Source organism: Equus asinus, chromosome 20, assembly GCF_041296235.1.
Source record: "Equus asinus isolate D_3611 breed Donkey chromosome 20, EquAss-T2T_v2, whole genome shotgun sequence".
Lineage (NCBI taxonomy): Eukaryota > Metazoa > Chordata > Mammalia > Perissodactyla > Equidae > Equus > Equus asinus.
This window is the reverse complement of record NC_091809.1, coordinates 111,231,610-111,257,254: the sequence shown is the minus strand read 5'-3', so window position 1 is coordinate 111,257,254 and position 25,645 is coordinate 111,231,610. Positions and strand designations below refer to the sequence as shown.

General features: G+C 49.3%; 1 protein-coding gene across 8 annotated transcripts in view; it reads left to right on the top strand.

Moving 5' to 3' along the window:
* The first annotated feature begins 887 nt into the window (after positions 1-887).
* MPPED2 (metallophosphoesterase domain containing 2) overlaps positions 888-25,645 on the top strand; it is a 170,543-nt gene continuing 145,785 nt past the window's right edge. Inside the window, exons 1-2 of one of the 8 annotated variants that reach the window (XM_044752657.2) lie at positions 888-1,647; positions 6,777-7,025. In XM_044752657.2, the coding sequence (XP_044608592.1) occupies positions 6,898-7,025 (128 nt within the window). In that variant the 5' untranslated portion in view covers positions 888-1,647; positions 6,777-6,897. The other 7 variants (XM_014831436.3, XM_070491390.1, XM_070491387.1 and 4 more) reach the window with 7 other exon arrangements.

Genomic DNA, 25,645 nt, shown 5'->3' with positions numbered 1-25,645 from the left:
CCCAGGCATAAGAGATAGGTTACTTAAAATTCAAGTGCAGGAAAGCCCATTTTAAAAGGGAAATATTTTCAAGTGAATTCCCTTTGATCTTTTTTTATAGGGACTCCTACCAGCCTCTCTCCCTTCCTCTCAGACCCTGGAAACCAATTCGTCTCAGCACAGAGGCCACAGACCAGGTTGAAACGGCTCGTTTTTATTTTTAGGGGTTATAATTTGAGCCGGGATGTCTACTCAGTTGCCACACAGTATACTTAGCACACTTCTCCCTCTCACACATCCACTGGATTTCCCTTTGGAGAATGACTAGATCTTTGAGTCTGACTCCTGGAAAGGAATTAGATCTGGTCGTCATCCAAATCCTTCAGTCCTGACAATGGCATAACATCACAGGGCCACCTCATCCTTCACAGGCAGCCCCACCAAGCAACTGTTCTAAAAGCCTTCTCTCCCTTGTCTTCTGTGTTCTAGCGTTTCTGCGCTCTTCCTTTCCTTCTGTGGTTTGCATACAATTCTGAAAACCTTTTCTTCCATTATCCAAAGTAGCAGAGAAAAGGGGACCAACTTTGATTTTTAAAACGGTTTTGAAGTGCTTATCTTTGGGGGAAAAGGTGCCCCAAAGACAAAAATGAAAACAAATTAGTCTTCACCGACTCCTCACCTCTCTATCCTGAACCTGCCTTAATTCATGGAGGTGAAAAGAATTATCAGCTAGGTTGGCCTTTTCTTTCTCAGGCACAACGTTGCAGAGAGAAAGGGGTGTGTGTATGTGTGTGTGTCTCTGGCACGTTGAAAGGCTTCAGAAAAGGGAGCACAGCTCTCCCCCAAGGAAGCCTCAGCTCGAAGATGGGAGGGGACCCAGGGTCGCCTTCCTTGGTCTGAGCCCAGTGCCGGAGCCGCTCCCTTTGCCCCCGCGGCGAGCTCTGCGCCCTGGAGCCGTGCCAGGACTCCAGACAGCGCCTGGCAGGTCGGAGGGTGGGGGGCCTGGGTGTTCTCTTCGCAGAAGACGCCCATTTGGAGGGAAAACTCCCTTTATTTTCCTGGGACGCCGTAGCCCCCACCTCCCCGGCCCCCTATCATTTTTACGCTGATCGCACTCATGGTGATGAACTTGCAGCTCAGCTTCCTGCCTCCTGCTTGACCCGGGAGCACCAGCAGGCTGCCGGCCTCGCCCTCAGCTCCCGCCTCCTCTCGCAACCCCGCGGCCTCGGGGCGCCGGCGGGGGTTCCTGCGGCCTGGGCTGCAGCAGGGGCGCGCGGGGGCGCGGGGTCCCGCCGGGGAGCGCGCACGGAGCGGCGCCTCGGCCGCCCCGCTTCCTGGAGCTGTGCTCCTTTGACCCCAGTGGCAGTCCCTGTCACTGCACCGCTCGCGCTCCCTCCGGCTCGCCGCGCCCTCGCTCCCTCTCCTCGCCCCCTCGCTCGCTCTCTGCCCAGATCGAGGCTCTCCCGTCCTTTCTCCCCCGCCTCCCTCTCGCGCCGCGCCCCCGGCCCCCCGCCCCGGCCCGCCGCGGGACCTCCAGGGTCGAAGGTTCTGGCCCGCCCGCGCCCCCTCCGCCCCCGCGCCCCTGCCGCCGGCTCGGGCCGCTCGGCGATGGATCGCCTGCTCGCCGGGCGCTGAAGGCATCCCCGGACCGGAGCGCAGCCCGGAAAGGTAATCCGCCCGGGAAGGGAGGCGCGGGGCGGGGGAGGGGGAGCGGCCGGGCGCCCGGTGCCGCGCGCGGAGGAGGGGAGAGAGGCGCACACAAAGCGCAGCCGGAGAGGTGCCCGGCCGAGGCGCGTGCGGGCGCGGGGCTGCGGACCGCGGCTGCCCCGGCCCCGGCGTTGGCGCGGGCGGGCGCTCCCCGGGCAGTTCGGGACCCGAGCGGGGCTCGTTTTCCGCCCCGGGCGAGGGCGATTCCTCTTTCGGAGCCGTCTCCCGGCTCCCCATCGCGCCCCTCTGCCCTTCCCCCTTCCCCCTTCCCCGCCCTCGGCCCCGACCTCGCGGGTCCCACCTCCCGCCCCCTCCTCCGCCGGGTGTCGCGGGGGCAGCGGCCGAGCGGGCGGCGGGGCCGGGGGTGGGGACGCGGGCGCGGCGAGCTGCCGCCGCGGGTCCGGGCTCCGCGCCCCGGCCGCCGGCCTAGGCCCGGTGCATTGTGTCGGCCGAGCGCGGTGCGGGCCGGGGAGGCGCCGTCAGCTTTGTGCTCCGGCCGTGCCCGCCGCCGGCCCCGCGCCCGTCCCCGCGGCCCACGCGCGCAGCCTGCCCCGAGCCGGCCACCCGCGGGCGGGCACGGCGGAAAAAGTAGCCGTGCGGCCGATGGCTCCTCGGGAGAGGCGGGAGTTTCTTCGCTATTTACACGTAACACGGAAACCTTCGGAGGGCCGTGGAATTCCGGGGTTTTGCGGCCTAGGAGGTGAAGGGGGCATTTTTCTGGAGCTTGGGGAGGAGGCTAGGATCCACCAGCAAGGAAAGAAATTAAGGATGCCCCCGTGGGGTGGATTTGTAGCACATTTACCTTCCCCCTCCCTCCGCACACGCCAGATGAAGTGCAAATGCGGGTCATGGAAAATGTGTAATTGATTTGAGATGCTGCAAACACACACACAGGTCAGGGTGGGAAAAAACAAACAAAACTTTAAGTGAAAGGAGAGCTATCCAAGGAGGGGGGATTCGCGGCCTCCACCCCTGCCGCCGCTCCAGGGACGCAGCCGGCGGCTCGGGGACAGCGGGCAGGCGGCGGGGCTCCGCTCCGGGGTTCGGGGACCCAGCGCCCGGGGCCGACGTCGGGGCGTGGGGCAAGGATGCTCCGGCGCGGAGGGCGCTGTCAGAGCGCCGGCCGCCGGTGGTCATCGAGCAGGCGGGGGCCGGGCAGAGGGAGAGAAAGACGGACAGCAGCGCCAGCAGCGGCGACGACGGCGGTGACCGCGGGGGCTGAGCGGGTCAGGCGAGCTGCTGCTGGGGGAAGGAGGGGAGCGGAGCCGGGGTCAGGGCGCGGGAGGGTGCATGTGTGTGAATGTGTGTCTGTGTACTTGCTGATGCTGCCCCCCCCCCAAGTGCCCACCCTGGATTTAAAACAAACAAACCAATCCAAAGTAGAGGGCTCCGCGCCCCCCGCCCCACCGTATATAGACTCCACGCGGTGCCAGCGGCGCGGGAGAGGAGTCCTGCCCCAGCCCTGGGCGAGGATGCGCCGGCCGGGTGTCCGCAGTGCTGGAGACGAGTGCAGGTGTAAGTGCGGCGGCGCTCCGGGCACACGCACGTGCCCTCGTGCGTCCCTCCAAAACCCGGGCGGAGCGGCCGCCGGGAGGTGTGGGCATCCCTCCGGGATGCAGGGATGAGTGACCGGAGGTGGGCATGACGGAGGAGGGGCGTGGGTTGAGAAAGCGCCGGATCTGCGCAGCGGAGGGAGCAGAGCGCGAAATTCGGCGGCGTCGGAGCAGGCGAGCTCCCGAGTCCGGCCCGGCGGGCGGGCGGCGTCTCAGGGCGAGCGCAGGCGGCGAGCATCCTTGTTGGAGGAGGAGAGCTCGGCTCCTGGCTGCTGGGCTGTGCCGTGCGGTGCTCGGGTAGAGAGGTCGTGAGCTGTTGCTTTGAAACTTTTGGTCAGTTGGACTTGTGGTGTGTCGGAGGTGGAGACAGTTATTTAATTCCTCAGCTTTTCATCCTTTCGTTGCCAGCCGACTTTAAAAGGTTTTCCAACTAGATTCCTGAAAAAGAACAGTGCAAGTCACACAGCTTAAGGGACAGGAGATGTGGTTGCTGTCTAGGAAATGCAAAATGTGCTCACATGGTTGTTTTTTTTTTTTTAAGAGAAAATCAAACTAGCACCAGCATGAATGTCTGGCAATGTCAGTCCCTTTTAGGTTTTTCTTTAGGATTCCTGGCATTTACTACTGGGTTCCTTTGTTTTGTGGAGCAAATGTGTTGAAGTATAAAAGGAAAATTTTAAAAAAGGATGTTGGTCTCTTTAAATATTCTATTTAGAAAGTAGTGTAACTGTGGCGAGGATGCCCTGCTCCAGAATCTGGTCGTTTGGAAGGTTTTACAGCCTAAAGATGTGAGCAGGTGAGGCAGCTTCTTCATGGTTTTAGGCAGCGGACCATTCCGTCTTGTTTCAAGCTTTTTCCAGATTCCTTGGGATAGGGGAGGGGAGCATTGCCGCTGTCTCTGAGAGTTTACCCCCCCATCTTTCCTTGTGTTGGTGTTTAACATTCTTAGGTTATGTTCATTTTGTGATGTGAGTGGGAGTGAACACAGCATTTAAAAAAAATAAGCCTTTTCTTGAGTTGTCTGTGAAGGATCCTGTGAAAGTTTTGAAGCTCTCTGCCTCAGTCTGACATTTTCTTCAAAGGACTGCAGATTAAAGAAGATAGACGCTGCAGGTGCACTGTTTCGATAAAACATTTGAAAGAGAACATGGCAAAGATGAATTCCAATGAGGTGCCAGCCACCCACTTAGCCCTTCAGACTTCTAGGGGCCTGGGCTTGCTGAGGAAAAGATGTTCTGTTTGTCTTGCTGGGGCGAAGGTGCGAAGAGGCACTCACGTCCACTGGATAGAAAAGGCAGTCCTGCCTTTACTGAGGGATGAAGTGGGCCTTTAGGATGCCTGTCCGTCTCCTTCTGGCTTCACATGGGAGGGTCTAAAACAACCGCTTTAAGTTGCTGCAAAGAGATTTACGTAGTAGGTACGTATATTTCATTTCTAGGCCGTTTTGCTTAGTTTAATTAGTGAGCTGGCTCCAGAAACATTTAAACTCTTCCTGGCACCGGGTGCAGAGATTGTTCCTGAGAGGTCACAGTGGTGTAGACATGAATTTTTTTTCCTTTGCTTGTTAATGTTCTGCCTTTCACACAATAGACAGTGATGGCAGGAGCATAAGAATTGCCATGTAATTTTTGCACCCCTCTCTAATTTATGCAAACACTAAGTTCTCGAAGTCTGAACATGTGTATTTTTTCCCTCTGTGCTTTGATGGCTAACATTCTTTTTAATGACAGTCATTTCTATAACAGGAAGATGTTTTCATTTGTATTTACTTTTCAGCCTGGCGCAATTATGCAGTTTTGCGCTTCACTCGTGTCTCGGTACTTTGTGTCTCAAAAGAGAATTACAGTACTTAGAACAGGACTGCAATTTGAAGCAGGTGTTGTGTTTTACTGTTATGCAAAATAACAGTAAAATATAATTGTGGGGGAAATTAAGGAAACAGCTGCAAACTTGGTATGAAAACTGCTACATTATGATTTGTAAGCGGTTCTTATAGATATCTTACATCAGAGGCGCTGGGAAAGATTTTAATTTAGTTAATCCTACTGGCCTGGTTGTCTGTCAACTAGTGCTTAAGGGACTCATACCTCCCACGAAGTCAGGAAGAAGAAAGAGAACCCAGAGTGACACTTTGTGTAAAACGCCGGAGCCCAGGGACTCATGTCCCGGCAGTGCCCTTGTGCAGTGGAACACAGGCAGGTGGGTGTTACCTGGCTTGCTTTGCTCCTAGGAAGCTATGAAGAAGCAATGATTTGCGTAGAACACTGTGGAATTTCTTAGCCCAGCTAGCATATGGAGGAGTACACAAGCCCCGGGTTGTAAAATAATAAAATAAATGGCCTATGGCAGGCCATCTGCCTTTGCTTGATATTTAAGGTGTTTCATGCCAAATTTAAATCTAATCTTATTATTCTAAATATTTTTATTTGAGATAGCAGCTAAGATTCCTGGAGCCTAATGGTGCACGGGCGAACGTATTCTGTGTGTGGAGCCCTGAAGGGAGAGCGAGGGTGACCCCCAGGGTTACCGGGAGAGTGCTCCCGGCCTCTCTCCAGGCTCTGATCAGTTGCAACAGTTTCGATGCCAGGATTTGCCTTCCTCAGTCTCTCCACACCTGCTATGAAAATATACACCCTCATTTCTGAACCCAGGGCAGCAAAAAATGTATTGACATTTATAAAAAGAATCAAAACTAATGGAAAATTTTAAAAAGTATGAAGCCAACTACTGAGCATTATGCCACACCAAGGAGGATGGGGGTGGTGGACATATTGCCTCCTTCACCGCTCCCTCAGGCTCAGAGAGGGGCAGCGATGCGTGCATCCAAAGAGGTAGTCCAAGCCTGGGGGTGTTTGATTTTCCCCCAGTGACTGGAGTGTTTAAAGAAATCATGTCCCATTTAGCAAGAAGGATTTGCTTTTCCATAAAGTTCTCTCGGTTGGAGTGGAATGTGTTTGTACGCCAGGCATTGAGGACCTGTGTATTTTGGGAGCTGCTTGTGAAAGAAAAAATTACATGTAATGCGTGTATACGTTATATGTGTCTTGTAGTTGCACACGGGTGTCTGTTAGGAGCACAGCATTTTAAATTTACATTTGTCATTGTGTTCCATGGCTGCGTTAAGCCTTGAGATTTCAGATTATTATATGACACCAACTTTGTACACACCAAACATTCCAATTAGCAGAGAAGGTTTGGAAGACTCTGCACTTGGAGTACAAGCCATTTATAGTTAGACACCATGGCAACTGTGGCTATGCCCCTTCCGTAATTCATGTTAAGTGCCATAATTATAATTAAAGAGGAAGTCTTAGTTTGCACGCCATTGAATTGACTTGCTAGCGGCCAGCAGGGTCACATGGTATCGTGTGTCCCCTCGGAAGGCCACTCAGGGTGAGAGTTGGGAGAGGTTCTATCCACGAGTCGACAGCACATATTAAGTTTTTTCCTGAACCCATTTCATGTCCAAGTGTCACATTTGACTTCTCTCAGAGCACCCTCTTGTTCTTTGTTCTCATTTGATGATTTTTTTTTCAGAAACGCACAGCAGTATTGACGAGTAGATCCTTGGGGACGGAGGTTGGCTGAGACGCACCATGCCCGCTTCCCTCCTTTGCTCCGGAGAGTTGTGAGTCGCTCAGGCCTACAGAGAGGAAGGATGGCACATGGGATCCCTTCTCAAGGCAAAGTTACCATCACGGTGGACGAGTACAGCTCCAACCCCACCCAGGCGTTCACGCATTACAACATCAACCAGAGCAGGTTCCAGCCGCCACATGTACATATGTAAGTATCGCTCGTGAACTTAAAAGATTAACGATCAAGAAAATAGAAGTAAGATAAGGAGCCAGTAATGAGTTCTGTCAGGGAGAGTGAAAGGTACATGATTCTCAAAACAGATGGGTGTATGTTCTTCCACATGCAGCTCAGAGAAGTCCCCACATCTGCGGAACATTGCAAATTTGCAGAGTTCTTTCAACCACAGTTTGACGTTAGATCTTCAGAGCTTCTGAGGGGCCGTGGTAGGATTCCCACATTTTGTGGATAACAACAGAGAGGTTAAGTATTTGCCTAATGTCACACAGTGAATTTTGGCAGTCTCCTGACCTCTAGTTCAGTTTGCTTTCCATTGTGTTGCTTGACTCCAGGATGAAATATTTCTTTAAAATGTCTGTATTTTTTCCCCCACACCTCACCCCACTACGCCTTTACATTCAGCTGGGAAATAGGCCTAATTGGGACTAATTGTCTAGCCACTGCTAAGTCCATTGTCTTGCCTGTTGCTCGTGGAATGTGGGCTGCATGCTGCAGGACGCAAACAATGTAGGGAACAAAGGGTTAAGGGGCAGGGGAACAGTTGGTTCCAGGAGCTGTACTTTTCTCTCACTCCCTAATACTGTGGAAGCTGTGTTGCTCTTTAAACTGTTTAAGGAACAAAGTGTGGGAGACGCCCAGAGGCAGGGGTTCTGCGGGTGCGCACCAGCTTTTTTCTGCTGAGCTTTGTGCAGAGGGGCACGAGGTCGCCGTGTCCCCCGTTTATTCAAGGCCTGGTGCTCATTCTCCATTCCACGCCTCCAGGGTCTAACACCCGAGTTTCCTAGTAGGATTAAACCTCTTTGAAAACCATTGTATGGTCAGAAGGAGAGGAGGCAGGACTCTGTTGACTGTCGCTGCCGTCCCTGGGCCAGTCGAACTCGGGGCATGTCTGAGTCACAAGCTCTTTTTTTAAGTAATTGTTTTATTTAGGCAATTAAAGAAATAGAAGGACCACCTCCCCCAGCACACACACAACCCCCCCCAAATTTGGAAACACTAACTAGACGAAAAGATCCTTCTCTTGACTGCCTGGGTATTAGCGTAAATAGCAGGATGTTACTTTGGAAGTATGTTCTGCACAGCCACTCAGCTACCTGTGGTGGAATTTCTGCAAAAACAAACAAACAAGCAAAACGAAAGGAAAAAGGGAAAGAAATCTTTGCAAACAGTGTTAAACTATTTCTAAGAATTTTTAGACTTTCTCTAAATCACAATATATTCACAGTTACGAAGGATTGCTAACTTGATTTTAAGGAAAAGTTTTTAAGGTGAATAAGATTTTTCTTTGTTAAAAGGACTTTTCTGGACAATAACTCTGTGTTCATTTCAAATATTCCCTTTGTCCTTCTGCTTGTCATAATCTCTTTTTCTTGAAATAGTTGTAGAATTTGTGCAGGCTGGACTTAGGGTGCCTTTCTCTCTGTTTTGCTGGTGTGGTGTTTTGTATTAAAGAATCGCAAAGAACTTTGTGGATTCTGTTTCCTTTCAGGCACGAGAAAGTTTATTTTGCCCCAGATTCCCAGGAAAACCACTGATAGGGAATCGCAGCTCAGTATTCACGTGTCTGTGACCGTGAGATTCCACTGGTGACCTGAGAGTACGCAGAGACGTTTTAAAATTGTGTCACCTCGAACTGATCTGCCTCAGTCTAGCCACGAAAAATTCAAAGGATCAGATTATACCTTTTTTGACAAAGAGGCTTGAAAAATGGGGTTTGCAGTGGCAGCCTGGACAGCTGCGCAGCCCCCTTGCCAGACATCCCCCCCGGGGTGGAGGGTGCTCCCGCGGTCCGGGTCCAGCTGGTCTGTTCACCTCCCTCACCCACTGAGGGCCTCCCGCTGGAACCCTTGGCTCCCTATCACCTGTGCACACCTGAGCTTTCCCATCTTGGTGCCCTCATTGTTTCTCACCGCTGAGACGCTCACTTTGGTGCTCATCAGAGGCCTCAGAGCCAGGCCCCTCTAGGTCTGTGAAACCCTTTCTGTCCCCTCGTCCACACTGACTGTGCCCACCCCCCAACACGATTCCCTGCCACTTGGCGTTCACTTCAAACCACACCACCTCCATTATTCTCTCTCTCTCTCTGGAGGAAGTTTGGCCTTGAGCTATCATCCGTTGCCAATCCTCCTGTTTTTTTTTTTTTTTTGCTTGAAGAAGATTGTCCCTGAGCTAACATCTGTGCCACTCTCCCTCTATTTTGTATGTAGGATGCCGCCACAGCATGGCTTGATGAGAGATATGCAGGTCTGCTCCCAGGATCTGAACCTGGGAACCCCTGGGCCTCCAAAGCGGAGTGCGCAAACTTAACCGCTGTACCACTGGGCCGGCCCCCATCACTTGGTTCTTAAGGCAGAGGTTGAGCAGGTAACAGGCGCTCCGAAATATTGATTGATTGATTGAGCCATTGGTTTGATTGTGCCCTGAGATGGGAAATTGTGGTTGAGAGTTGGAGGTTTTTGCTGGAATTTTTCTGTCCTGTCCCTATGTTTGGGGCGTTTGTCTGAAGGTGCGTACGCGTTGTCAGGATGCTGGCCTGCCTTTTCCTGGGTTTCTTTTCTGTGCTTCCCGCCCTGGTGCAGTGACCCGCCTGTGCTAGGCATTCAAGTGTCTCGGTTAGACATGATCGTGTTGTGTTTAAAAAAAAAGATTGCCCTTAGTCTAAATAGAAACTTAAATTGACTGGAAAATACCCATAAAATATTTAGTCTGAAATTTCTTCACTTTTTCTGAGATTTTCAGCATGTCGTGGCAGAGCTTTGCTCCTCTCCCTAAAGATATTTTGTCTTTTCCACTTGAATAGCTGCTCATTTATTTTGCATGGGATGCTTGAAACATCTGCTTTCCTTTTCCACTTACGACTGAGGTCTGTGGAGGCCCGTGACGGGTCACCTGGCCCGAAGACACAGTCCTGGTCCCTCACATGACAGACACTGTTTTCTTTCTTACAGCCTAGTGGGGTTTTCTCACCCGAGTTAAGGAACAGCTCACATCCCGTTAAATTCAGCCGGTCTCATCTCGGCTTCGAGACCCACCTTGGGCAAGCTCCCTCCCTTCTCCAGGCCTCAGTCTGCCCAACTGTAAACATTTGCACCAAATGAGAGTTCTGGGTTTGTTTTAGCTCTGAAGGTACTAAGATTAAGGTCACAATCAAGACAACGTTTATTTGCCAGGTGTTGCTGTGGGGGGAACGCAGACACGTGAGACCTAGTCCCCATCTGCACGAAGCACGACATTGATTTCAGGGCTGGCGTTTCGCTTGGCTTTAAGAGGTTTGCAACCTTGTCTTGGTTTGGTTTCACCTGGGAGTTCCAAGGAGGCTGCTGCGGAGCTTTCTAGAACCACTGGCTGCATCTCTGCCTGTGATGTAGGGAAGATATCTTTTAAAGAAAGCAGTCCTGTATGACCTTGGGAAAGAACGAAGGCTCAGCTGGAGTTGTCAGGGCAGGATTGACCGGGATTGGTGAGCCCCTCTTACCCATACTGATGCGGGATGGCTGGAAACCAGCAATCAGCAGGCTTCATTTTTCTCCAACCCCTTCATCTTTCCCAAGCAGAGTGTTGAGAACGTTGTTTAGTAATTTTAATGATGATGGGAGGAGGTGCTGAAGGAGCCAGTAAGGTCTGAAAACACCATAAAGACTTTGTGTGTTTTCAATTATCTGAAGCCTAATAAAATATTATAAGCGTCTCTCTTAGGGTGTTCGACCATCTCAGTTTTTGCACTGAAAGCCCCGTGTTCTGGGAGAGCCTCAGTCCTGCGCTAACCCACATGGCCGGTCACCCCACTCAGGTGAATTCCTCACCTCTTGCTGTAAGGTTGGTGGCTGGGAAGCTCAGATCCGATTTTATTTTCAGTTGTAGGCACCTTACTTGTCTGTGTCTTGGGTTGTCAGCACCGCTGGCATCTTCCTTAGCTCTGCTCTTTTATGCTTGGTTTTGGGTGGTGGTGTAGTGTAGTGGTCAGCATCTCCAGTGGAATCTGATCGTTGGATTTAAAACCTGGTTGCACCACTTACTAGCTGTGTAACCAACCATGGAGAAATGTACTGACTTCTCTGTGTTTCTTTTTCCATTTGTAAAATGTGGACTATAGAAGTAGTGCCTATCCTGAAAGGTGATTGTGAAGGTTAACACAGTATTACCTGTGAAGTTTGTAGAGGAGTGCTTGTTACAGAGTCTAGACTCAATCAGTGTTTGCTGTTATCATAGTCTATACTCAGGCGTTAGCTGTTATTGTAGTCTATACCCAATAAATGTTAGCTGTTATCGTAGTCTATACTCAATAAGCGTTTGCTGTTATCGTAGTCTGTACTCAATGTGTTAGTTATCATAGTCTATACCCCATAAGCGTTACCTATCATAGTCTATACCCATAGACTATGTTAGCTGTTATCATTAGTGACTGTCTTATTGATTGTCCGTTTTTTATTCTAAGCTGTCTCAATCCATGTTGAAAATCAGTGGCGTATAAGGAAATGAATAAATAAGAAAATCATCACTGGTCAGTTTTGTCCTGTCTTCCTCAAGGAGTCGTTACCAGCGTGCTTTTCTGGGTGGATTTTGGCCGTCAGGGCTGGCAGGTGTGCTGACTTCGTAGTGCTGGTCAAGGCCGTAAACAGCCGAGGAGCGTCTCGCCCACCTCCAGTGACTCCATGGGAGGGACAGACCCAGGTGGGAGGAGTCCTCAGAGCTGAATGTTGCCGGGTTATTCGCTGCGGGATCACAGTGGCTGTCCTCCTCTTGGGCCGGTCTCAGGCCCTTCTTGCCCCGTCAGTGTCCTAGGCTCCCCACCTCTGGCTCTGGTTAAAACAGAAGCATCACGTGTTAACCATAACTCACCAGGACTGACTGCAAAGGGCGCAGCTTGGGCTGGGGGATGAGGACAGCATTCTCATGGTAACTGAGGACACGGTCTGTAATCAGAGGTCTCTGCGCAGATGCTGATCTCTCCAGTGACTGGCTTGATTGGGCAAAGATGGATGGGCCTCAGTGTTCCCATCTGTACAGTGGGCTTAATGACCCTTTAAGATGGTCATGAGCGTGAAAGAAGATAATGTATATGACATAGGGTGCCTGAAAGATAGCTCTTGATAAATAGGTGCTGTGGGAATGTTTACGGTCTCTGCCACTAGCTGGTGAGTGTGAGATGAGTGTTAACACCTTGCTTTCTGAACTGCTTGGTTGTGTAAAGCCTGACAAGTCCGACTTGCGTTCTTGCTTGTTGTGCCGTGTAGCCGCTGGCAGTGTTTGCTTGGGCCTCGCTAATCAGACATGGCCGACGCTTTTAGGGTATCTGGGTGAATCATTCCGTGCCAAATTCTTAGAGGATTTTGTTTGTTTGATCTGAAGTTCATTCTCATGAGACAGGAAGTAAATGTTTATTTTGGACCTGTATTAGTTTTCCTTAGGTGCAAAAATAAAGTTACAGAAAAGTGTTATAGAACAGTGTCATTTGGTTAAAAAAATATATAAAATTGTATGGAGAGAGAAATACCAACATTACTTGTGATTATTTGGGGAATACATTTGGGAATGAATTGGGGGGAGAGAGTGCTGGATAAAGACCTTTCAATTTTATACTTTCATGTAACTTTAGTTTTCTAGCAACTTTGTAATCCTTTTATGATAAAAACATTTTTTAAAGAATAGTAAAAATGTGATTTGCCCACAAGTCCTGCTGCTTTGCCTGCAAGGTTTGCGTTAAAGGCTCACTCTGATGGAAATCTTCCACTTTCTTTGGGCCTGGCTTCCTTCGGTGGCACCTTCTTCTGTTTTATGTTATAATCAAGGAATAGACGGAAAGCTCTTCCCTGGTTCGGTGTAATTCGACTTGCCCCTGTGTGGGGGAAGATAAGCACAGAGCCAGGGTGCCGCCCGCTCCTTAGTCCTGTCCCTGTAGGGAAATCTTTAAAGAAGTGTTTTCAGATTCATGTTGGAAGCCAGCAGAGTGTCCAGGACCAGTCAGTGAGTACTCGCTGTACTAACCTGTCAGTGTTTCCGAGAACCTGGTTCTAGTCCTGTCTTGGCCTCTAATCAAGTCTGTGGTCCTTAGCAAGCTGGGCCTGTCTGAATTTCAGGTTCCTCACCAGCTGTGGCACTTGACGGCCTTTGGCATCACTCCTTCCTACTCTGGCGGTCTAGGATTTCTCCTGCTTCTCATCTTTAGTCTATTTGAAATTAAGAACCCAAATCCGTCCTCCTTATTGATATTCTGGAGGGAAAGGACATGACAGTGACACCTGGGGATCTGGTGGAGGGAGAGGAGGAGGGCCCCTTAACCCTCCCACAGAGGAAGAGTCCTGTCAACAGATGGATGGATGTCCGGGGCTCTGTAAAATGGCGCTGTACTGACAAGGTAGAATTCGTCCTTTGCTACAGAGCCGGGCTGCATTAGCTGTTTGAAAAAACATTCTAAACATTTTTCTCTTGGTAAGCCACTTTCTCATTCTCATTACAAATTTATCACTGGCTTGCACATTAGCATGGCCATAATTTTTGTTAATGTTTTCAATCTGAAATTTGTCGTGGAGATGCTGAATGGCCCTTTTAGTTTGCACTCACATAGAAACACAGGGTATTTTTCTTTTCCTCTCTCATTTCTTTTTTAAAATAAGTTCTTTTTCCTATCCACTCCCTGAGGGCACCGATCTCGTGGTCCGTGACAGTTCGACTTCTTTGCTATTCTGTAGATTTCTTTGTTTGCGTTCAAGCATTAGAAAGGCAACCTAAAATTAGATGGGCTTTTTTTTTTGTCCATATGGATTTGTTCTCTTAGAACTCTAGCTATGTGCACCTAACCTGGTAGTCTTTTTTGTTTGTTTGTTTTTTGGTTACTTGACTCTCTGGAGGGTAAAGAATTTTGAACAGATAAAGCAGATCCTGACTACTATTTTGTACCTGGATTTCAAATTCTGAAAAACTTACCTACATTTGTAGAGATAAAGATGCCGAGGGAAAGTGTGGCCGCCGTCAATGGATAACCATATCCTGAAACTGAGAAACTGCCCTTCACCTGCCTTTACAGATTAAATGTATCTCCTGCTCTAAATACAGGGGTTTTTGTGTTTTTTGTTTTTAAAAAAACTTTCATGGAGGTGGTTTGATAAAAATATACAAAATGGCAAGCGAGCTAAACAGGAAGTAGTGTAAGAGGGAGTCTGTACTTGAGACGTATTTAATTTTAATTCTGAGATTTTAGAGCTTATGAAGATGTAGATTTTAAGATATGAAAACAAAGCCAATGCACTGAATCCACCCCGTCTTCTGCAGCAAACCCTAGGTGGTTCTGAACTGCTCCCGAGCAGGAGGGAGCGCTCCGGGAGCCTGGGAGAGCCTCGCCAGCTTGCCTCCCTTCCTCCCAGCGTCCTCGGCTCTCTCCTCCCGGCCTTCTTCCCTTTCAGGCTCTCATGGCGGACTGGGTGCTCCGGCCGCCAGCCCTGCGTGATTACGTGATTAGGCTACGATTTCAATATCAGGACGACAGACTGCCTCATTTTCACAGACCACCGTGTTAGTCGGCCTTTTTTTTTTTTACTGTAAAAAGTACACTCGGAGGCTTTGTCTGTGTAGAAACACGAACTCTGCAGAAAGGAAATTCTGCTGGATTTATTGGCCCGTGCAGTATTTGCGTCTGCATATTTTTGTTCTGTTTTGCTTTGAAGATTTTTTTCCTTCCATTTCTGTCCCTGTAGAAGGGTAAAATGTATGCAAATAAGAAAATTTATTTTGCAGGCTTTTCATTTTTTCTTCTTTACCACAAATCCAGGATATAGGCCCCTGTAGTTGGTTTAAATTTTCGTGCAGTTTTATATTAAGTAGTAAAGCTCTTGACGCTAGTTGAAAGAAAGAGAAGAACTAGCCCATTCAATAAAGCAAACAGGTAACTTTTCGGTGCTCGGTGATCCTGAGCTTTGAAATTCCTGGTGAGGATGAAGCCGTTCATGCAGTGGCCCTGTGGGTCGTGGCTTCTTTCAGAGATGGCAGGCCCCGCACCACAGCATGGACTTGGCCCCAGTTATTTCTTTGTGCAGACGGTCCCTGAATCCTTCAGCTCAAAGACTCGGTAATTCCTGGCTTGGAAAATATCTTTTCCTACCTTGCAGTGGGCTATTTTGGCTGTTACACTGATTGGCTAAGGAAAGCGGCTTCCTCATGGTGTTTGGTCTTAGGTATTTGGGCCACAGACCAAGTTTCAAACCGTTTACATATTGCGCACTTAGTTTAAAACGCTTTTAGCACAAAGACTCAAAACTAAAATCAAGAGAAAAACGAAGTCTCTCCCAGCGACGGGACCCCAGCACGTTTCCCCGACTTCCTCAAAGATTTTGCCTTTCTCTGTGACACAGACGTTTCACCAGCTCTATTTTAGTCCCTAGTTTTGGAAAATTCCTCTCCCTTTTGTTTCACTTTGCTTTGCCTTCAGACTTCAGAGGTAAGCTCAGAAGCCCATCAGACTGGATTAGATGTTTTCTTGAAACCACAAACATCATGCCCACTGCACTCGGTTTCACCTCATGTTTGATATATTCCGTTTTTTAAAAACTTGCCGCCTTGGACCTCCCGGTGCTGCCTGGGTAGGCAGTGAGTGTGACGTGGAGATGCGTGTTTCATGGAGAAGAGGAGAAGTGGGGGTCCGTGTGGAGGAGAGACAGGCTGCAGACATGTTGCTGGATCATAAGTCTTGCTTGCAGTTACGATGTCCCCGGCCTTGGGCTTGACTCCAAGGTCAGGGGAACTCGGGATCCTGGAACATCAGTCGACAAGGAGGTGAGACCCACTGCACCTCCGCCGTCTGGTTTGCGCACCGGCCCCGCAGCCCCGCGAATGCAGCATCCGAAAGGCTCGGGGTGGCCGTTGGTGGTGCGTGGCCCCGTTTGGTCTCTGAGAAGGAACAATTTGTTCGGCCTTCTTAGGTAATTCAGAACTTTGGGTTTGTGTTTCATTATTTGAAAAAAAAATCCATCTGACAAATAGTGAGCTATGAACTGGCTTTTGAGAAACGTAAGGGCATCTGAAATTTTGCTTTCCCGAGGTTCGCCCTCTCTTAGTGCCTGAGAGACTCGCTACACGGTTGTTGTGCTCACATTCTTTTACAGGTTAACTAGTTCTTAGCCCTCATGGTTTGGGCACAGCTGGCAGCATTGAAGCTGACTTTGACTGAAGAAACTCAGAGGAAGAAGAATGGGGGCGCGTCTTTGGGAAGGACACGCAGACCAGGGAGGAGGTGTAACTCCTGAAGGACGTTAGTTCTCGGGTCCTCACCACGTGGTCCAGGGAAGGGTCGGAGGCTGCGGTGTGGGATGCAAAGCCGGTCTCCCATTCAGCACGAGGAGCGTGCCTGACCCGACACTCTGGAGAAGGCCGAGGGAGCCCACCACCCCGGAGGCCGTCCGCCCCACCCGGGCCCCTCTTGGCGGAGGCTCATCTGCCCTGGATCTCTGCGTCTCTGTGTCGCGGCCCCTCCACCGCGTTCTCACGGCCACACGCTCCACTGTTTATCTTGGAATGTGACACCATCATCTTGGCAACCAAACTGGACCTTTACTGCTCAGATTGTTTGTCATTTGTTGTTAATTATCTGTTGCCATAAATTCTGCACTTTGAGAAAAAAGGGACTGTTTTGAAATATTTCCTCCATCATGTGAGTGGAGCTTCATTTTCTGTGGACAAAAGAGGAAAAAAAAAAAAAAAGCAAAACCCCTGCTCTTTTGGGAATGGGTTTTGGGAAAATCAGATGCCCTGGTTTTTTCAGGGGCTGGGTTAGATCTCGCTCCTGCGGCCAGAATTTGCAGTGAAGGAACGTTTGCAACTCAGCGATGGTCTGTATTGGTGAGAGGGACCCCCTTTCGAGGAAAAAAATAATTGAACTTTACATGAGGCTGTTGCTTTTATCGCAGTCTCCTTGTGCTGTAATTGTGTTCGGTGTGAGCAGAGCGTGGTCCCCTCGGCCGGTTCCTCCCTTCACAGGTTATTAAGACAGAGCAGTCCGGGGTGAAAAGTGGCTTCTGCTTACCTGCCTTTATGAGGTGTTTATTTTGTCGAGTGCAGCATTAAAATGAGCCTTCTGGCCATTAGTGGGTTTCAGTCCTGTCCCCACGCTCCACAGGGAAGGTCGTGTCACCTTATAAACAAACAGCGCTGTTCTGCGAGCTGCTGTCCCAGGGGCTGCGGGAGCCACTGCTGGACTTAATGCCCTAATAGTAAAGGGGTCCGCAGATGGACATGAGAGAAGAAGAAGGAATGCGTGCATTTTGAGAGGAGAGTTCTGGAGTCGAGTGGTTGTTGCTAAGCGGAAATCTAGCACATTTAAAAATACAAAAAGTAAAATCTTTCAAAAGTTCCCCCCAAAAAGGTGTATCCAGAGTCCAGTCTGTCTGTCCACCTTCATGTCCCCTGCATGCATTCACTTACATCCTCCACTCCTTGTGTCCCACCCATACCCCGGGACTGTTGCACATGCTGCAGTGGGTGCTGGTGGAGGTTGTGTGAGGTGGTGCTTGGTGCTCGGTGCTCAGTGCTCAGTGCGTGGTGGCTGTTATTAGTGTTAATATTGGTTATCAGGACGGCATCGCTGACATTAATACCTGAGCATCTGCAGCGTTTTAACATTGGCACGTGGCCCGTCATCACCATAACTTTTTCTGTTACCATTAAATTTGCTGTCTGTTTTACACTTGTTGAGAGTTTTTCTTTGTTTCCTCCTGCTTTCAAAGTCCTTAGGGTTGTGCTGTCTCCCAAGGGAGTCCCACCCTGGGAGGGGGCTTGAGTCTCTGTTAACCTGCAGAGAGCCGGGGCACAGGCTCCATAAACACCCTTTCAGCTCCCCCAGGGAGGGGCCTTCCTGGAGCCGCAGACGCTTGTCCTGGGCCTCTGGTTTCTGCAGAACCAGAAAGTGCTCTTCCCAGGCCCAGGAGGGGTCAGGACGGGAGTGCTGTCCCTGAAACACAGCACCTTCTGCCCGTTCTCTCCCCCTGTCCCTCGGTTCCGTCTCTGCAGGTGCTGGTGCCCTGCTTTAGGACACGGGTTGCAGTCTGACCTCAGGGTTGAGGAGTGAGGTTGATCGAGGCTCAGACTTCGAGGCAGTGTGGGTGTGAGAGGAGGAGCCAGGGAGGAGGGTGGCGTTGGGAGAGCACCCTCAGACTGCTCTGGGGAGGCTGGGAGGAGTATCTAACGCTGGGGGTTTTTACAGCCATTAAAACTCTGGTGGGATCAGATTACCTGGCTGCGCATCTGAAACGGGAGTCTCTTGCCCCGAACCAGTTGAGTTAAGCTCAAAATTCAAGGCCTGCGCCTGAGACTGGCCCCTGGGTAAGCCGCACTATGGATGGGAAAACGCTTTCCTTTGAGAGGAGCAGCAGGCAGGAGGTTTCCACGGCTGGTGGAACCCGCACACCGGTGCCAGCCCCACACCCGGCACCGCAAGGCCACCTTTGCTGCTGTGCGCGTGCGTTTCCCAGCTCTTCCGTCCTGCCTGCGTTCGGCGCTGACACAGAAGGGAGGACGCACTGTGAATCCCGCTCTCCAGGCACGCCTCCTGGAGTCTTCATTTTTAATTTTGGCAAGCGGAGGGTTCCTGGGAGGTGTGGGGATGGCGGCGGACTGGCCTGCTGCCCGAAACTTGGAGGCTCCGAAGGATGCTCCGGCCCTCCTCCGTAAACACTCCTGCCCCTGCCACTTCTCTGAGGGCGCCCCCACCCCTCTGTGGATCAGGTGAACCCGCATAGGTACTCACAGCACCTACGAGCAGTGCTGTCTCTCGGTCCTGCTTACCATGAGTATATTTTCTGATTGTTTGTGAAATGATCGTCTTCCACTAGGTTGTAAGCTCTCTGAAGGCAGCAACTGTTACCTTTATGGGTTTTTTAATTTTTTTGCCCGCCTCTGTCTGCAGCCACTGTCACAGTGCTAGCCCGGTTCCAGGCACTCTCCGGATCCCTGTAGAATGAATGAATGAATGAACGAGTGGATGAAGGTTGAATTTGCAAGGGTTTAACATTTTCTCACGCTGTGCTGCCCTGAGGAGTTTGTGCCCCTGGAACCATCGTTCCTTCTGAGAGTGTGGTTAGACTTGATGGTGCATTCAGCTTTACAAGGTAACTTACGTGTCTCCCGTGTTTTTCTCAGGATGGAGCTGGATGAAGCTCAGAGTGAGAGTTTCTGATACTCCTACGTTAATGCTATAATCTGTCCTGCTAAACTCTCATTGCTAACCCAGGAAAAGCATCAAAGTTTCACTTTCAACTTGACCCTCAAGATTTGGGTTTCCTATATTCTTCTCTAACAAAAACTGAGGCATTCGAAAGTCTATTGTTTTAGCTCCTTATAAAGTGGTCGTGTTTGGTCCCTTTTGGAGTCAACAATTATTGGTTAGAAGCGTGAAATTGATTGGGGTATATTTCAGCCCGATTCCCAGGAGTGTGACTGACAGCTGCCCATCATATGTGGCGTTTACCTGAAACGAAGACCATGACAGCAGGTCATCTGTCATCACGGAAATCTTGCATTTTTCATCGGGCAGACCAATTTTATTCTGTACTTGATGTTTTCTAACAACTTAATTTTTTTGAAATAGTAAACTCTTCAAGTTCTTGTAGAATAACTATTCTGACACAAATCTCTGTGATTTGGGTTAAGTGCAGATAACACGTTATAGCAACATTGGTGTTATATAGCAATCGAAAATTTTAAAAATTTCATTTAAAATAAGATAAATGAAATTCAAAGTATGTACATAATGGGGTTCTAATTATGGGTGGCCAAACTATAAATCTCTTGAAAACAAAATGATTTAAAAACCCTGTATAGGGGCCAGTCTGGTGGTGCACGTTCCGCTTCTTGGCAGCCCGGGGTTGACCGGTTCGGATCCCGGGTGTGGACATAGCACCGCTTGGCAAAAGCCATGCTGTGGTACACATCCCATATATAAATTAGAGGAAGATGGGCACGGATGTTAGCTCAGGGCCAGTCTTCCTCAGCAAAAAGAGGAGGATTGGCAGTAGTTAGCTCAGGGCTAATCTTCCTCAAAATAAAAAATTAAAATAATAAAATAAAATAAAATAAAAACCTTGTATAAAGTGCCAAGCTTAAGAAAGAATTTTATAGGGAGCAGAACTTACAAGAGGGCAGATAATAAGAAAGAGAGGTTTGCATTGCCAGCCCTTTGTGGCAGGAAGTTTTTAAGTTAGATGACTGACCTCGGGTTTCCCCCAACTGTCCCCGAGGCTGTGTCTGCTATGGAAGGTGAGCTGTAATCAGGCTTTCTGGGGATGCTCTTTGGCGGAGGACCTTATTGGAGTTCCTGGCCTTGGGCACTGGCCTGAATTGGGGGACCTTCTTGCCCGGCAGGTGCAAGCCCTTGGATGGACGTGTCCTTTGATAAGTGCCTGTGGTGACTGGCTGTGACATTGTTTAGTGTATCATGGTTTGGTACTGAGGCGTCAGTGCTCCTTAGAGTATGATAATCTTTCTTTAAAATAGGGAAGACACCAAAATCCACATGTGCAATTTAAATGAGCTTGTATTCTGCATTATAAATATGTACCGGATGCCAAGTAGAAAACCGGAACACTCTCTCAGGATGCTGTTAGGGCCAAGCGGAATCTCATTAGGGACAGCTTCAAAGATCAGTACCTCGTGTCCATAAAAACAAGTGTAAATTATCTGGTGCGTGCCTGCTGTTCACAGTTGCGCTGTTGCATTATGCATGATCCAGACTGCTTGGAGGAGACACGAGCTGCGTGGAGTTCCGCAGGATATGCGGGGTTTCTCCACCCATATATATATTTTTGGTGCTGAGTCCTACATTTTGGAAATTTATCGTTGTGTTACAGTTAATGGACGGTGCCATATATAACCTGCTGCTACATTTTTGATGAATCGGAGCCAGTTCCAAGAGGCGTGATAGGGTCTGAATTGTTTATATGAACAACCAGTCTACTCAGATTAATGTGTCTTGTTTGCTCTCATATGGAGTCAGATTAGGGCCACAAATGTGTTGTCTGAACGTAGAATTGGGTGCCTTTGTTTCCAGTCTTTGGTCTCTCGGTTAGATTTTAAAAATAAATGTGAGCACTCAGGAGAGTAAGAAAATGCAGTCCGGTTTAACATACAAGGCTTTAATAGATGGTTATGGAGTAAATGCCTAAGGGTCTGGAATGCATTCCTGAGCTTCACTGTGCGAGACAGAGATAGAGAAGCAATCCAGTGTGGTGTTGAAGAAACAGACTCTAGAACCACATTGCCAAGGCCAAGTCTTGGTCTGGCTCTCACTAGCCGTGTGACTTTGGCAAGTTACTTAACCCCACTGTGTTCTCATCTGTAAATGTGGGAAAAAATTAGTTCCTGCCTCCTAGGTCTGGGGTGAGGGTTAAATGGGTTGGTTTGTGCATAGTACCTAGAACATTGCCCGGGACTCGGTGAGTCCTGTCGGAGCGTTTGCTCACATTGGTGTTATTGTCATTGTCATCAGAGTGGAAGACCTTCCAGCGCAGCTGGGGTGACGAGGCCGGCACACCCGGGGACCGAGTGGACATTACACATGAGGCCTGAGGGGAGGCAGTGTCAGGGAACAGTGACCTCGGGGTCGATTGGGAGAAACCATTAAAAATATGGAAGACTTTGTAGATGTGTGTCTTTTGGGTTCACCTCACCGGGGCAAATAACCATGAGATCTTGGGGAAAGGTTAAGAACCAGCAAGACAGGTAGCTTTCCTCTCGCCAGAGCAGTGGACAGTGTCTGTACATCTCCTTTTCCCGTTTGTGTCTCAGAGTCTAGTCCCAGAACAAGAAGCATATGGCGGAAAGAAAAAGCAGCCGCCGTCCACGGTGTCACGTGACTTAAATCCACAAACACTCCAGTGCTAGCACCCCGTACCTCCACGCTGAATTCACATTTGCAAATATAAGGGAAAGGCCCCGGGTCTCAGAGCGTCCCTTCCTGGACTGGAAGCCCTGGGGGCGGGGCTGACGCTGCCTGGTCCTGGGCCTCTGCAGTGCCCGTGGGCTCCGTGACTCCGCACAGCTTCAGCGTGCTGATACACAGTCTTCAGTGTGTATTTCTCCTGTCGTTTTGTCCTCACGGTAAATTCTCTCTGAACTTAAAACCTTCGCATCCCCTTTGAGAGCCGTCCCTGCCCGGAGTGTGCTTCCCCAAGCGCCGGGTACCGCCACCTTGCGTGTGTGCTCCAGGCTCCCCCTTACAGTCAGCTGGACACGTGGCTGCCCCTCCTGGCGCTCACGCATCCGCGTCTGAAGGAGGGTCCCCTGGCAGCTCTCATGGGTCGGCATTAAGTGGCTCAGGCCTCCTTCCCGATTCTCCCGTCCTCTAAAACTTTACTCCCTGGACGTGAGAACCGCTGACATATTCCAACAAGGGAAGGCGTTGTTTGGCTTGGTGGGCATCTCGGCATCACATGCAGTACTGGGAGGAGATGGGCACGCAGAGCGGGGCTTTGAGGGGAGCTGGGTGTCATTGAGCGTGTTTCAGCCAGTGAGTCAGTCAGTCTGTGGTGGCAGTGGCCGGGGCAGGGACTGTGGCTGGTTCACCTCCCATTTTGTCCCAGAGCATAGCACAGTCTACGACAGAGAGAGCTGCTGCTGAAGACACGAATGCTTGAATGTCTTCTTGGGTCAGGATAGCGTAGCCCTGTAAACCACCTGCCCTTGTCTGCTGGGGGTGTCTGGCCTATTTAGGGAGACAATCAAATGCACCTGAACTAAAGAATATTTGATAAAACAACTGTGTGCATTATTATTAGTAGACTATCAAGTGCAGTTTTGCCTGCTTGTTGTGTGCTGTGTTCACTGTGGGGTAAACACGTGTAGAGGAGTTTACCTTTGGCCGATTGGCGGCCCAGAGAGGTTGAGCGACCTGATCAAGGTCACACAGGGCTGCTGGTTTGCAGTACGCTGTGCCTCTTTATGATCCTTGGTGAGTAGAAAGTGCTTAAGGAACTTGCAGTTTGGAGCAGATAATAAATTCTAACCAGGTAGGAGAAGCGAGGGAGAATTTCTTCAAGAACATGTAGAAATGAGCCTCTTTCGGGTATCTGACTTAATTCCGTTAAGTTGCTTTCCAAGTTTATATCCTAATTTCCCCCGGTAGACATGCCCCCGCATGGCCAGGGTGTCTTCAGGTCTGATTCTGGTCCCAGGCATGAAAGAAGGTGTCTCCTTGTAGGAGGCAGCCTGCGATGGAAAGTGTTGTAAATGACACAGGAGCAGCTGTTGCTGCCCTGGAGGGTCACTCTTGGCTTTCATTTCATGAGATTTCCTCCCGTTCTTATCACTAATGTGCCCCCTGCTTCCTCTCGAGCCTGGAGCATCCAGGGCTCCAGAAACCTCCGCCGTTTCCCGCTCAGAGACTGTGCACACTTGGACAGCAGTTGCATTTTTGCTGGGGTGTGGAGTCGAGCCGTGTGCAAGTCTGTGCCTTAGGCTTCCATAATGGCTCACATTGCAAACAAGTCCGGTGGTTTCTGGCCCACTGCTTGCGCCGTGTGGAAACGAGCAAACCCATGTGCTTCGAGGTCTTTTCCATTTGGAGACATGAAGGTGGAAGTTTGGCTGCTTTCGACACAGCATGTTGTACAAAGTCCAATTTGAGGGGAGTTTCGAGACCTGACTCTGGCTGAATATCAAGGGTGACTTCAAAGGCACCTCCGTTTCTGAGAAGTTCTCAGAAGTTGCTGTTTGGGGATGAGGTCTCTGTGAGGAGAAGCGGTGTTATCGCACAGAAAATTGCTCTGTTATCCGTAATTGGTGTTGGCATCACTTGGTAGACCACTGGAGTGTGTCTTCTTCATTAAGATTGAGAAACCCTGTGGCCACAAGTCACTCCACAAGGAGCCTTTCCAGTCACATGCATTTCCCTCTTGGAAAATGCTCTGTGGCAGGTGTGAGGGATCACATTAAACTTCTTTATGTTAAAGCTGCAGCTGGGCCCAGGCTGGCTCTGGCAGTGATCCTCTTTGCTCAGGGTGCTGCAGACCTAGCTGTCAGTAAGACTGTAGCCAAATGCCTTGGATGTTGGTGCTGTGGCTGGCAGCTGGGCCCTGGTTTGGTTGCTGGTGGTGAGCCAGAAGTACCTGTTAGAGTTGAAGGACTGAGCGTGAGAGAAAGTAGGAGAATTTTTGCAACTCCTTGCTTTCCTGGGAAGTTCAGAGATGGCATCTGGCAGCAGCTTTCACATTGAGTTCTAACTGTTGAACTTCATGATAGGAAAATTACCTCATAAAAGCTCTAGTTTTGGTGATGATTAAAATTAGTAGTCCTGGAATGCTCAAGACCCCAACACACTAGGCAGCGAAGTTCATAAAATATGCATCATGAGGAGTCCAGATCCTGAATATATTGGTTGTGGCAGTCTACATTTCACTGAAGAAATTATGCGTCTCTATTGTCTCTCTACGAACACGTGTGTGTACACACTTGCACACACACCCACAGATAAATGAAGCTTTAAAATGAAACACAGATGCAGGTGCTTGCTGAACACTTCTTTTGACTATCTAAAAAACAAATAAAGCATTGGGCATGGTTTGCATGTGGTTGAACACCTCAGCTTACGGTTCTTCACATGGTTGACCTTGTTTTCTATTGAGAGCACCAAAAAGCCACATTATTAAGCATATTGGGTCAACCCAGGGTTCATGCTAACATCATTTTTCTTTCTGTGGAGATGAAAAGGTCTTCAGCCAGATTGTTTTCTTTTTGTTCCACGCCTGTTGGGGGTAGCATGATTTTTGCATGACTGTGGGTCTGCTCTATAAATAAGCAGATTCAGGCTTTTGTTTTAAATGTAATCAGCAAGATTGCATTTGCATTGCTTGTAAGTGAATCACATAAGTGAAATTACATTGCCTGCATCTCATTTGGTATCATAAAATGTTATGAGATGCAGGCTGTTTCTCTCCAACTAAAGTGTCTTGAGTTAGTATTAGGGTGCTTGCTTTCATTTTCCTTTGTGACCAAATTTGTTGCATTCTGCCGAGCCAGGGTGCGTATTTTCACTTATGTTAGTTGCTGGAGAGATTCTCATGCACATTCTCTAGAATGAGCTAAGATATTGGTTCAGTGGGGGGTAAATGGGAGTTTTAAGACTATCTCGTGTCTCGCAGCCAGTGATTGCTAATCACTTTCCGCCGGTTGTGACAACTTCTGCTCACCACGAGGAAGTGCCAGGCACTGCTGGTTGGAAGTGGAGAGCTTTTCAGGCAGTCAGCTGCAGAAAATGGTTTACGTGAAACAGAAACTTCAGTTGCCACCGTTTTTTTAGTGACCAGTATAAAATACCTATCTTAATTGGCTCTTTAAAAGGTATCCTTAAGGCAGATGACACAAAAGTCATTTTGAGGTTCCCTCGCTTATTTCCTTGAAAATAAATAATTTAACGCAACCATGATAATCACTGACTTCAAAAGTCAGTAAGTTCAGCCACAAATGAGAAATACCCTATTTCACAAATCATCACCTCCTCCCTCCACTGAAGTTTTGTTAATTCACGAATTTTTTAGGTGGACGTGAAGGGAAGGTCTGAGTTCTGAGGTGACCTGTGACAGAATGTGGTTGCCCACAAAACCTGTTTACTGTGT